Below are 11,193 nucleotides of genomic sequence, written 5' to 3'. Positions count from 1 at the left end.
ACTCAGGAGGCTGAGGCAGGAGAATTGCCTGAACCCAGGAGGCGGCGGTTGCAGTGAGCTGAGATCGCGCCATTGCACTCCAGACTGGGTAACAAGAGCGAAACTCCATCTCAAAAAAAAAAAAAAAAAAAATTCAATACAACTACAATTGGATGCAAGTGGGAAAGAGCAACATGTGGCTTGAATTTTCCTTAAAATACACCAGGGATAGTTAAAGGGGAAAAGTGCTTGGGATAGAGTATAGCTGGCATTTTGCCAGACTCATACCATTTAAACAATGGTTTAAGACTGAATTAAAATCCCAAGCAAATCTCTTTAATCTCCCCCAAAGAGTATAAGATAGCTTTTCAACTCTGAAAGATAGAGCTAATGTAAATACTTCGAATAAGCAAAACGGGGAACGCTGGACTTGAAGAAACTATTTTTGTTCTCTGGAATTCAAGGACTTCCCACCTACACTGAGATCCCCGCTCTGCTTTTAAACTGCAAAAGAGGTTATCCCCGGCTTTTGCAACCATTTCTTTAGTTTTCCATTTTCAACACCAACTCCACCCTGCCATTGCACCCTGACACAGAATCACAGGCTCAAAATCTGGTTAACACAAATACCACCTCAAGCCATTGCCACATCATCCAAGCCTGAGCATGCCCCCAAACTATCCTTTCTTCCCATTTCATAATTAGGTACAGTGAAGAATGAAATGGCATTGGAGTGAAACGGAATGAAAATGGCAATTTTTGTCAGATTAATGGAATTTAAAGAGAATCAGTGGCTTTAATGATCAATGTTTCTTCTCCAAAGGCACTCTATTTCCACACTCAGCTGGAGTCTCCCTGTACTAGTGCCAAGCAGGCAAATGTCACCTTTGAATCCCAGGAGATGTGTTGATCAGCCTTCCAAACTGCTCAGTGCAAAGATGCTTGGAATTCAGCAGTGCCACTTCCAGCTAACTGGCTCTGATTCCTATGGATGCAACTAGTCCTCCTCCCTGGCTGGACTAATGCCAGTCTACTTAAGGAGATAATTGACCACAAGCCAGCCTGTTTGACAGGCTTCCTAAGTGCCAGATGCCAACTGTGCCAGTCCCAGCCCTTGTGGGAGGGCCCGCTCTCCTTGGGATGATAGCTAAGATAGCTTTGTCCTAACCTTGGCCCTTAACTCTGTTCTCAGCTTCCCTCCAAAATATAATCAAGTGGGTCATTCCAAGTTGTTTTCTGTCTACTTTTAAGACTATCCACACCTCCCTCCATCCTCATTGGTTCGCTTCATCTTTCTCAGGGTTCACTTAAGTGGGATACAGGCTAAACAACTACAGCTTTTTCTATCATCCCGGAAACTAGGAGCATGATTTCATGTTGAGAGGGTTACCAAAATGTCACCATTAATTTATTATTCCCTGTATACAGGTTTTAGTGTTTCTCTATAAACTTCTATTATTGCCAAACCAATACTTTGTCAATGGCTGGACCCCTATTAAGCACTAAACCTGGCTCCAATGTCTTTGAGGGGATGTGTTTTGGCACTTGGGTATATAGATCTGATTCTGGTGACAGCAGTGAGCCTGGCCCTGGAGGGGGAGTCTTACAGTCCTGATATCCCAAAGGTCTATCAAGACTATTCCTTGCTGGGTTCCTGGCTTGGTAACGTGGGCAGTGGGTGCTGCAGGCCTCACAATACAGTTGGGGTTCAACAGCAGGCACCAAGTTAGTGAAGAGGGGTTTTCAGGGTGGTGTCTAGGGCTTTAATTGGTTTGTCCCTTGGGATCAGGGTCTTGGCAGAAAAGCCCCACTTCCTTGTTTATTTACATGAATCTCCCTGTTCTCCAGTTTCCACTTTGTGCACAGCTTCCTCTGGGAAACAAGATCCCGCCCCCCGCCCCCCCCCAACCCCATGAAAACTGTGACTTCTCATCTCTTCTCTTTCTCTCCTTACCGTAAAGATCAAACCAGACCACTGTGTTTACCTCACTGATGCAGGAGGGCTTCCACGGCAGGGGCTGGGTGCCAGGAGGATTCAGGCCACAGCTTCCTCTCTTCCTGGAGAGGCTGACCCTTGACCTAGCCCACGCCGGCCGCAGGTCGCTTTGGGCCGCACCTCTCACCTGAAAGCGGGACAGAGGGCACCCCTAAAAAGAACTTTGGGCCATCCAGGCAGGTGAGAAAGAAAGAGGAGGTGTTTCGAAGAAACTCCTGGTATCCCCTAACTCGCTGCAGTTAAACTAGGTTCGGGCCGGGGCTTCAGACTCACCTAGAGATAGAGAAGGCAGACCCCAAAGTACCCCCAAATTTATAACTCCCATGTCAGGGTCTCCTCCTCCTTCTTTCTTTTCTCTTTCAATAATCCAGTAAACCTCGCAGGAAACCTGGCAGTCTTAAGCTGGAAGAATGGGATATACTCCCAAATTGTTTGAGCCCCCAAAACAAAACTTCTGGCCTGAGAAGTGTCTCCCAGGCGAAGTCAAAACGTTGACACACACTGCAATGGACTTTGTAAATAAGGGATTCTTGGAAACACCTATTTTTAAGATGTAACCTAACTTCCTCCCCACTCCTGCCACTGCCATTGCCATTCTGTGCACGGGTCGTCTTTTGACTTTTTATTTTCTTCTGATGAAAGGTCAGAGGTGACTGTCGTTGGGCCTGGCTGGGCAGACAGAAGCTGGTTCAAAGTAGACCCCTGCTAAAGGGTGGAGGGCGGAGGCCCGGCTGCGGCTTCCTAGGCTCCAGCAGAGACGCCGCATCCGGCCAAGGCTGCCTAGCCCACTCCTGGAGCTGCTCTGCAGCCGCCGCTGCAGACCAGTCCCCTTCCTGCGGCTCGACCAGCGTGGCTGCCGGCTTTTGCCTACCAAGAGCTCTGCGGACCCAGACCCCAGGTTGCGGTCTCCCCCGAGGCGCGGCGACCGCGCGCAACAGGTTTTCCAGGCGGCGGTGGCTGGGCGCGGGTGCCTCGTTAATAAGGGAGCGGCAGCGTCCAGGCGCCAACCCGGCTGCCTCCTTCCAGCACCGCAGACTTAAGGGGGCGCCATTGGGCACCCATCCCGCTGACACCGAGTTCCTGGCCTTAGACCGTAGTCGAGGACCTCAACATGGTAGAGGGGTGATGACAAGAAAAAAGCACTGTTACAGGTGTTTGCTGATTCAGTCTCTACCATAGTGGTGGACTTAAGTTCAATTAGGAAACGGGCATGTTAAAAATAGGTGGTGGCCGGGCGTGTGATCCTCACGCCTGTAATCCTAGTACTTTGAGAGGCCTAGATGGGAGGACTGTTTGAGCTCAGGAGTTCCAGACCAGCCTGGTAAACAGTGAGACCTGGTCTCTAAAATACTACTATTAATAATAAATAAGTAGAAAAAGAGATGATTGTGCCAAAGGCTGAAAGGAGCAATGGAGGAAATCGGTGCTTACTGGTGGCTCGCTCGCGAATTCACCCCTTTGAAGTTCTGAAGTTAAGAAATAAGAGGGAGGAGGAGGATTTGCAAAGTGCCCTGACCTAACAGTGGGCACTCAAACCACTGGATAATTGAAACACCTTCACACGGGGCCAGCAGAGATATCTAGAGAGAAGCTTTAATAGAGAACACCGCGTACAACACAAGCAGACATAAACAAAGTCACAACCCGAACGCGGCGAGGACACCAGGCGGAGGTGACTTAAAGCCAAAGGGCAAAGAGGATTTCTCCTCACTCTGCCCCCCTCCATTCCCAAAAGTGTGTCTCGAGTAAAGTGCTATTCCTGGAGCCCAAGAAGGGGGAAGGGCAGCAGCGACAAGCAGATTTCTTTCCATTCACTAATTGAAACTGAAGAATTAATTCGCCTGAAAGACATAAACGCCCGAACAGCACATGGGATATCAAAACGGCAGCAGCGTGCAAAGGTGACAGGGTGGTCCCCTGGCGTCCGTCCGAGAACACTGGAAGGGAACAGCTCCTGCAAGCGTTAAGAGCAATATTGTCCAGTGATGTGCCGAGTTTTTTCCTGCATTCATAAGTTTGGGGAACAAAATCCCGCTATACAAGTGATTTGTTTCCTTAAAATTCCAAATGGAACGGATCGTGGGAATTCACATTATTATTCTTGGGCGCTCATCCGATTGATACACAAACGAGTTGCAGGTGGAAAGTCGCCTATATTGTCTCTCTTTGGTTGTGTTTCCCAACTTTTGGAATTTGGGGCTTTACCCTTTAAGCTGCTGCCATTCTTTTTTGTGCAAACTAATTGCTCTAGCGGTTCCTCCCATCCTTCTTGACCCCTGGGCCAGAGTCAAGAAACTTAGCTGTTTCCCAAAGATATTTCGTGGGGTTTCCGCTGCCTCCTCTTCTCCCCCACCGCCTCCAAAGCGACCTTATTAGTGACACCGTTTCCTCGCGCATTTAGCTGACTCGGAAAATAACGGTATCAAACGCTTCCTCTTTTCCTTCTCAAATAAAACGAGATCTCCTTAGTCGACGGCAGTTTTGTCTTAAACGTTCACGAGAGGCGACCGCTGGGGATGAGAACAGCAAAGAGAAACGTGGTGGCTGATCCGTTTCAGCGTCACTCTCTGTTGGATTCTTCCCGGGAGGTTTAGCTCTGGCAGCTTCTACTCCCAGGAATAAGGGTCGGAATCTACTTCCAATTTACCAGCGAATGAGGCTTTCCTAACCTCCTTCGTTCCCTTCTCCCCTCCCCCCATAACATCGATTTATATGAATTTCAATATAAACTCTTACCTGAAAATTGGCTTTCATTAATCTGATTGTACAACATAGTATAAACACAGACACACGGAGGGTTATATTTATTCAGACCACTGGAGAATCCAGTTTTCGGGGTTGTTCGTCAGTTTAAATACCTTCCGTTCCAGCAAAGGCTCACACTCACCAGCTCTACCCCGCCTGGCCAGGGCGCCCTCTCCCCGTCAGGCGGTTTCTGCGGTTCCGGGCCCGGCTTCTCTCCGAGCCGCGCTGGTCCCCCCGCCCGCCAGGTCCCCTAGGAGTGCACTAGCACCGAGTGCAGGGAGCTGCCCTTGCTCTCGGCCGCGGTCGAGGCTGTGGGCTCCAGCAGAGAGGCGACTGGCGAGGCTGCGGCCGCGGAGCACACGGTGGTTGGCGCTGGAGGCTGCTGCGAAGCCGCGGGGACAGTGAGCGCGGGCTGCAGCGAAGACACGGGCGGCAGCGCAGGCGTGGGCTTGATGGGCACCGGCACCGCAGGCAGGCTCTGGCTTGCCGAGTGGCACAGGGCCTTGACCGGGACCCCGAAGGCCCCATACTCCGGACCTACAGGGACTCCGGCTGCGGCCGCGGCGGCCGCGGCGGCGGCCACCGAATCCATGACTCCAACGTGAGGCCACACGGAGCTGACGACGTTGCCGAGCTGGCTGGGCACGGGGTAGCCCAGGTGGTGCATGACGGATGCCAAGGGCAGCCCTCCAGCCTGTAGCACGCCCTTGTAGTCCCGGCCAATAATGTTCTCAATGGCAAAGGGGTGCTTGAAGCCGGATGTGGACGCCGCGGCGGCTGCGGCAGCGGCTGCGGCTGAGCCCAGCCCGTAGGGTGGGAACTGAGACAGGCGCCCCACGCTGCCCACTGCGGCCGCCGCTGCCGCTGCCGCCGCCGCTGCCACGGCCGCCGCCTCCTGCATCTTGCCGGGGTGAGACGGCTGCTGAGGCTGCGACTGCTGCGGCGGTGGCTGCGGGGGCTGCGACGGGAGGTGCGGAGGCGGCTGCGGAGCAGTAGGCGGCTGCTGGTGGAAATAGTGCACCATGTGTGGCGGCGGCGGGGGCGGCGGCGGCGGCGGCTGGGGTGGGTGGTGGTGATGGTGGTGGTGCGCGGCAGCGTGGTGATGATGGTGGTGGTGAGGATGGTGGTGGTGATGGGGGTGAAGGTGCCCTCCCGGCCCGGCGCCCGGCGCGCCCTTGGTGCTTCCCGCGTGCAGGTGAGCATGGTCGGCGCGCAGCACTTTGAAGCGCTTGCGGCGCCGCAGGAAGCTGCCGTTCTCGAACATGTCGCCGCAGTCGGGGTGCAGCGCCCAGAAGCTACCCTTGCCAGGCTGGTCGGGCCGCCGCGGGATCTTGATGAAGCAATCATTGAAGGAGAGGTTGTGGCGCAGGCTGTTCTGCCAGCGCTGTGTGTGCTCGCGGTAGTAGGGGAAGCGCTCCATGATGAACTTGTAGATGTCGCTCAGCGGCAGCATCTTCTCGGCTGAGTGCTGGATTGCCATGGCGGTCAGTGAGATATATGAGTAGGGCGGCTTTTGGTCGCTGTACGAGCTCTTCCCCGGCCGCGGCATCGCCCCTGGCTCCTCCACCGCCCTCTGGCCCGCACTGGGCCACACAGTCTCTCCGCACTTCTTTCCTGGGGCCTGGCTGCCCCCTCTAATTCCCACTCCGCCCGTCCGGTCCCACCACTTTGCCTGCTCGCCCTCCAGGCCCTCTCTGCTTCTCTTCCTGGCCTTCTGCGAATTGCCTAGTGTTTCCGAGTTTGGTCTTTCTGGCCTACTCAGCTCTTGGAAGCTGGCAACTTCTGGCCCCGACGGTTGCCGAGTGGCGCGCCCAACCTGCGACTGTGCGCGCCAGGTTTACCACTGCCTTCTCTGGTCTTCCCCCGGGTGGCGAAAGACCGAGTACTGTAGCTGACGGCTGTGGAGAGTGACGAGGGGTTGTGTTTCCTCCGGCCTCTTTGCTTTTTCTAGGTCCGAGAGAAACCCAGACCAAGCTGGATGACAAGAAGGTCTGGGCAATAGAGACTCTGGTCCTTTAAATCTGAGTTTGCGCCTGCTGTCCAGGAGGCCAGTGACAGCAGGACTTCCAGTGCCCTGGACGCAGTCTCCCGCCCAGGCACTTAGCCAGTCCGCGCTGGAGCTCTCCTTTTCCTGGAGGGATAAATCAGGGTAAGGAGAGAGAATATCGGCTCCCAGCAGCCTGTGCCTCTCTTTTCTCCGAGGCTCGCAGAGGCGTTAGAAGAGACGCCAAGCCCTAGGCGATCGCTGCGGGAGAAAAAGTTTGGTAGTTTCTGCAGCAGCAGCGCCCGAAGGCTCGGCTGCGGGGCAGGGGGGCGCAGGATGCAGGGCGCCAGCGGCGTGCTGGCAGGGGCGTCTGCGAATGCCGGGTGAGTGCTGGCTGAAGAGGCTCAGCCTTCCGCGCCGCAGCTGCCGCCTTTCTCCCCGGCTTGTCTGGAGGAGAGGCGGCGGCAGTGGCAGCGACGCGCTCTCCTGGCTGCGTTTTGTAATGGTCCCCGAGACGCCGCGACCCCCGCAGCTAACACTTCGAGACTATCACATGACCGAGGCTGAGGGACTCCGCCGCCGCCGCCGCAGCGTCTGTAGCTGAAGAAGGGGCTAGAAGGCGCCGCGCCTCGCCCCCGCCCCCTTTTCCACCTCCTTTCGGGCGCTCTCCACCCAACGCGTTCACCACCCGCTCGGCAGCCCCCAGCCACGGCCTGGTGCGGCGGGTGGCGCAGGCTGTCCGCCCCGAGGCTGCACAGCTCCGAGTGCGGTTCCCGATGGTGCACCCCACCCGGGGTCCACTCCACCATGCACCGTGGAGGGGGCAGGACACTGCCTTTTTGCTTCTCTTCTCTCTGGCATCTCCCTTTCCCGTCCCCTTCCTTTTACCCTTCCCTATTTCCCCATATACTAGCTCTGAGCTTCTCTTTCCTTATAAACCCTTTTTCCTGGGCTAGCCACTCCGGGTCAAGTTCAGAGTATCTTGTCCTTAAGGCCTCTTTTCTGCAAGAAACCCCAATGACCAGAGGGCTAGAGGGAAAAAGCTCATGGGGAGGAAAGCATGCGGTGTTTTCGCCACATGCCAAGTTCATCGCAATTTTATTGTGTGCCAACTGCATGTGAGGCCCAGTGATCCGCGCCACGTACAGGGAGACAGGAGTCGATATAGAGGGCGAGACGGACAGTAACCAGGAAATTATTAATAGAATAGACACTAAGGGCTTGGCGGATGGAGGCTCCATCACATTTTCCTGTAGCGAATGAGCTGGACAAGATGAGGTTTCTCTGGGATGGTGATGTCTGAGCTGGGGCCAGAAGTAAGAATTGGGGGCTCAGGGGTCCCATCACCTGTGTGTACTAGAAGGAAGTCTTTGCTCTTCTTAGCATGGAGGTGTGGGGTGGGGCGAGGCAGGACGTGGAATGGAGTTAATTAAATAAGAAGCAAAAATTATCAATCCACAGGATCCTGGTGTGATCTGCGATGGAGAGGTGGATGAACCCAGGCGTGAGGTCCTTCTGCTTGCAGGTTGCTGCTCTGCACTCTTCCGCACACCCAGCAGGGAATGCCGGTTTACTGCAGGGATAACTTGACGTTGTATTCTCGTTTTGGCTACCTTTGCCCTTCGGCTGGGAGGAAAAGCAGAGTTTAGAAACAAGTATACTCTCCGTCTCTGGGCCAGTTTCATTATTTGTAAAACAGGGTGGCTGAAGTTGGAAATTTCACGGAGACTTTCCTGCTATGCGATTTGAGGAGAAAAGAGCATCTAGACACTGATGCTTACTAAGTTTTCCCACACCTAAACTCGAAGAAAGCCCTCAGCCCAGCTGCTTGGGGGGCTGCCCCCTAACTAAGCAACCTTGGTGACACCGGGTCAGATATTTTCGGCTTCTGGCTTTTGGTGAGCTGCACCGTGGGAGCACATCTGTCCGTGGGGTAGCTTAGCCAGGTCGCAGGAGTGCCGCGAGCGAGTCAGGCTCCTAATTTCCACCTTTAGCCAGGAGCTAGATTTCTGGGTATCTGTGTGTGGCCAGTTTGTCCTAGGCCAGGAGATGTTTGATAATAGGTGTTGCGATTGATGCTTGCAAGAAGGCCCCCGGGAAAAGAGCAGCTTCTTGGTCCTAAGTGCTTTTCACAGGACGATGTTTTGTCTTTCACTGCATGCCGGAAACGTTTCTCTTGCCATAGGAGTTTCTGCGGGATTTTTGTCCGCTGAGACACTTTAGGGAGCCGAGCAGCGGACAGTCTCATGGCCTCGGGAAGCCACAGAATTCCAAGGACGCTCACAGTTTGACAGCAAGAGCCCGCTGGAGCCAGGTGGCCCTTTTCCTTTGAACAAGATGGTGCGACAACAGTCCTGTCCCAGCCCAGGAAGCTGGGGTCTACTGCACGGCTGTAAGGCCGCTGCTGAGGGGCTCCGCTTGCGGCTCCCGTAAAGGCTTTCCGGACTTCGACCCCACACGCAGCTCGAGCAAAGGGATCTTTTGTCAGTAGCTCGGATAGCATCTCTTCCGCGGGTTGCTGGAACAGCTGAGTCTCCTTTTGGGGAGCAGCTCTGGGACCGAGCCCCTTGGGCATTTGCTGCGCGTGGGAACCGATCGAGGGGAGGGGCTCTTCAAAGACTCCCGGGACAAGTCTTGGGCGCGTAACACGAATCTTGAACACTAAAAATGAGCCAGACGCTCACTGGGTGAGCTCGCTACAGCCTGCAGACCCGCCGCCACAGCCTCAAGTTCAGCGCCAGGGGACTTGACCAGCGGGGCCAGTGTCTTAGGCCTACGCGAGCCGAGTTCAGCTGGCCGGGTTCCACGCAAACTGGGCTGGAACAGCCGCGGAGGCTGAGCGAAACGCCCCGAGCCTCCCGCTCCCTTATTCAGGGTGTGCTTGGCAAAGGTAGAAAGTGCTCCCCACCACCGAGGCCACAGCGGGCCGCGGCGGCCCAGGCCGCAAGTGTGGCCTAGAGAGCGGACCCGGAGCGCGAGTGGCGCGTCTGTTTTGGAGAGCGGCGGGCTGCGACCGCCGCGGAGGATCCTGGGGGATTCCCAACGCGGCTCGGATCCGGGCTGCAGAGCTGGGGCCGCGGTGGGCGGGGCGGGGGGGACGCGCTCCCGGGAGGTTAATTCAGACAAGTTTTGCAGGCGCGCAGTGGCACCCGCGGGGGCCGGAACGCGCGCGCTCCAGCTGCCTGCAGACCCCCGCTCAAGAAAAACAGATCGTGTAACCACCCTGGCACCAAGCAGTCGGTTTCAAGTTTCCGCAATTAATTTTTTTTTTGTTTTTAAACAACTACGGCACTATCCAAATATTGGCTGGCGCTCAGGACGCTGGCAGGCAAGCATTGCCCCGGGCTTAGTGTAATTATCTCAGGCATATTTGGCTTACCCCTTAGGCAATTGTTGGCGACGCTTTGCTAGGAAGAGGGGTTCAGGCAAGCTTTTATTGCGTTTAATTGGCTCTATGGAGGGGAGTAAAACAAGATGTGGAACTTTAGGAGCGGTTATTTATTCATTCTCTCTCTTCCATGCCCCCAGCCCCTGGAGGGTCTCACGCGCTCCTTGGCCTGGGTCTAGGCCAGGCCTTCCTACGGCTTCTGCGGACAGCTGTGCCCAGCGCGAGGAGGAACGCAGGTTACCGAAGGGCTAGGATGACGTGCAGGACTAGACAGAAGGCAAAGATTCACACGCACATCTCAATTTCCATGGGCTTTCCCTTTACCCACTGACCTCTGACGTGCGGAAGGTTGTCTGGGTTAGTTGCGTTTGGGTGTCTCCCAGGAGCCTTCTTGGTCACGCTAGCCTGGCACTTGCCTGACCCTCGGCTGACTTCTCGGCGCATACTTTTCCCAGACGGAACTCCTAAAGTGAATTTGAAAAGGGTGGGAGAAAGTCATCCCCGGAGAGCGGAAACCTGGCTTTCAGTTCGAGTCCCAGGCACCACTGGCTGGATGACCCTGGAGGCGTCATTTCATCGCTTTGGGGTTATTTTTCTTTCCAGGATTACTCAGAAGTCAGAACTGCGCCTTCGAAGGCTCCAAGGAGTTGAGGTTTGAAGCTGTGATCTCGATGGTGGAGTGGTGCTGGGTGCCTGGGCGCTGGGCGCGGGGAGCTCAGCACCTGTGCAGCTCGGGACGGGGCGGGGCATCAGCGCCACCCGTCCATCCCTTGTGGCGTTTTAGGAATCCGTCGCCTCCAGCGTCACCACCCGACCCGACAGCTTGGTGAAGTGCATCCCTCCCGGGTTTCCGACCCGTCCACCCCCCGCGCCGGGCCCAGCAGGGGCCCAGAGCACAGGTGTTGGCTCCGACCCTACTTGGATTTGAGTGCATAGGCTCGATTTGACTTTTCAGAATGCCCGAGGGTGGGTGGTAGAAGGGAAAAGGCTGAGGCCGGGGGCATTTATTTCTTGGAGGAAAAAAAAGCACTGGCCTTGAATTTAGGAGACGACACTCTAGCTCCAGCTTCGCCACCTACTGGCTATGCTACTGCCTCCTCT

General features: G+C 55.3%; 1 protein-coding gene and 1 long non-coding RNA gene across 2 annotated transcripts in view; both read right to left on the bottom strand.

Annotated features, from left to right (window-relative positions):
* Positions 1 to 11,193, bottom strand: part of LOC108314354 — an 18,852-nt gene that overhangs the window by 2,535 nt on the left and 5,124 nt on the right. The gene's annotated exons all lie outside the window — the stretch shown is intronic.
* FOXB2 (forkhead box B2) lies at positions 4,971 to 6,269 on the bottom strand. Its single transcript, XM_017543264.2, has one exon. The coding sequence runs from the start codon at positions 6,267 to 6,269 to the stop codon at positions 4,971 to 4,973; it is 1,299 nt and encodes a 432-aa protein (XP_017398753.1).

This window comes from Cebus imitator, unplaced genomic scaffold (genome assembly GCF_001604975.1).
Source record: "Cebus imitator isolate Cc_AM_T3 unplaced genomic scaffold, Cebus_imitator-1.0 Scaffold150, whole genome shotgun sequence".
NCBI lineage: Eukaryota > Metazoa > Chordata > Mammalia > Primates > Cebidae > Cebus > Cebus imitator.
This window is presented reverse-complemented; position numbering and strand designations above follow the sequence as displayed.

Bases quoted from the DNA above. Each gene is read 5' to 3' on its own strand.
- FOXB2 (XM_017543264.2), bottom strand. From the start codon at position 6,269: ATGCCGCGGCCGGGGAAGAGCTCGTACAGCGACCAAAAGCCGCCCTAC.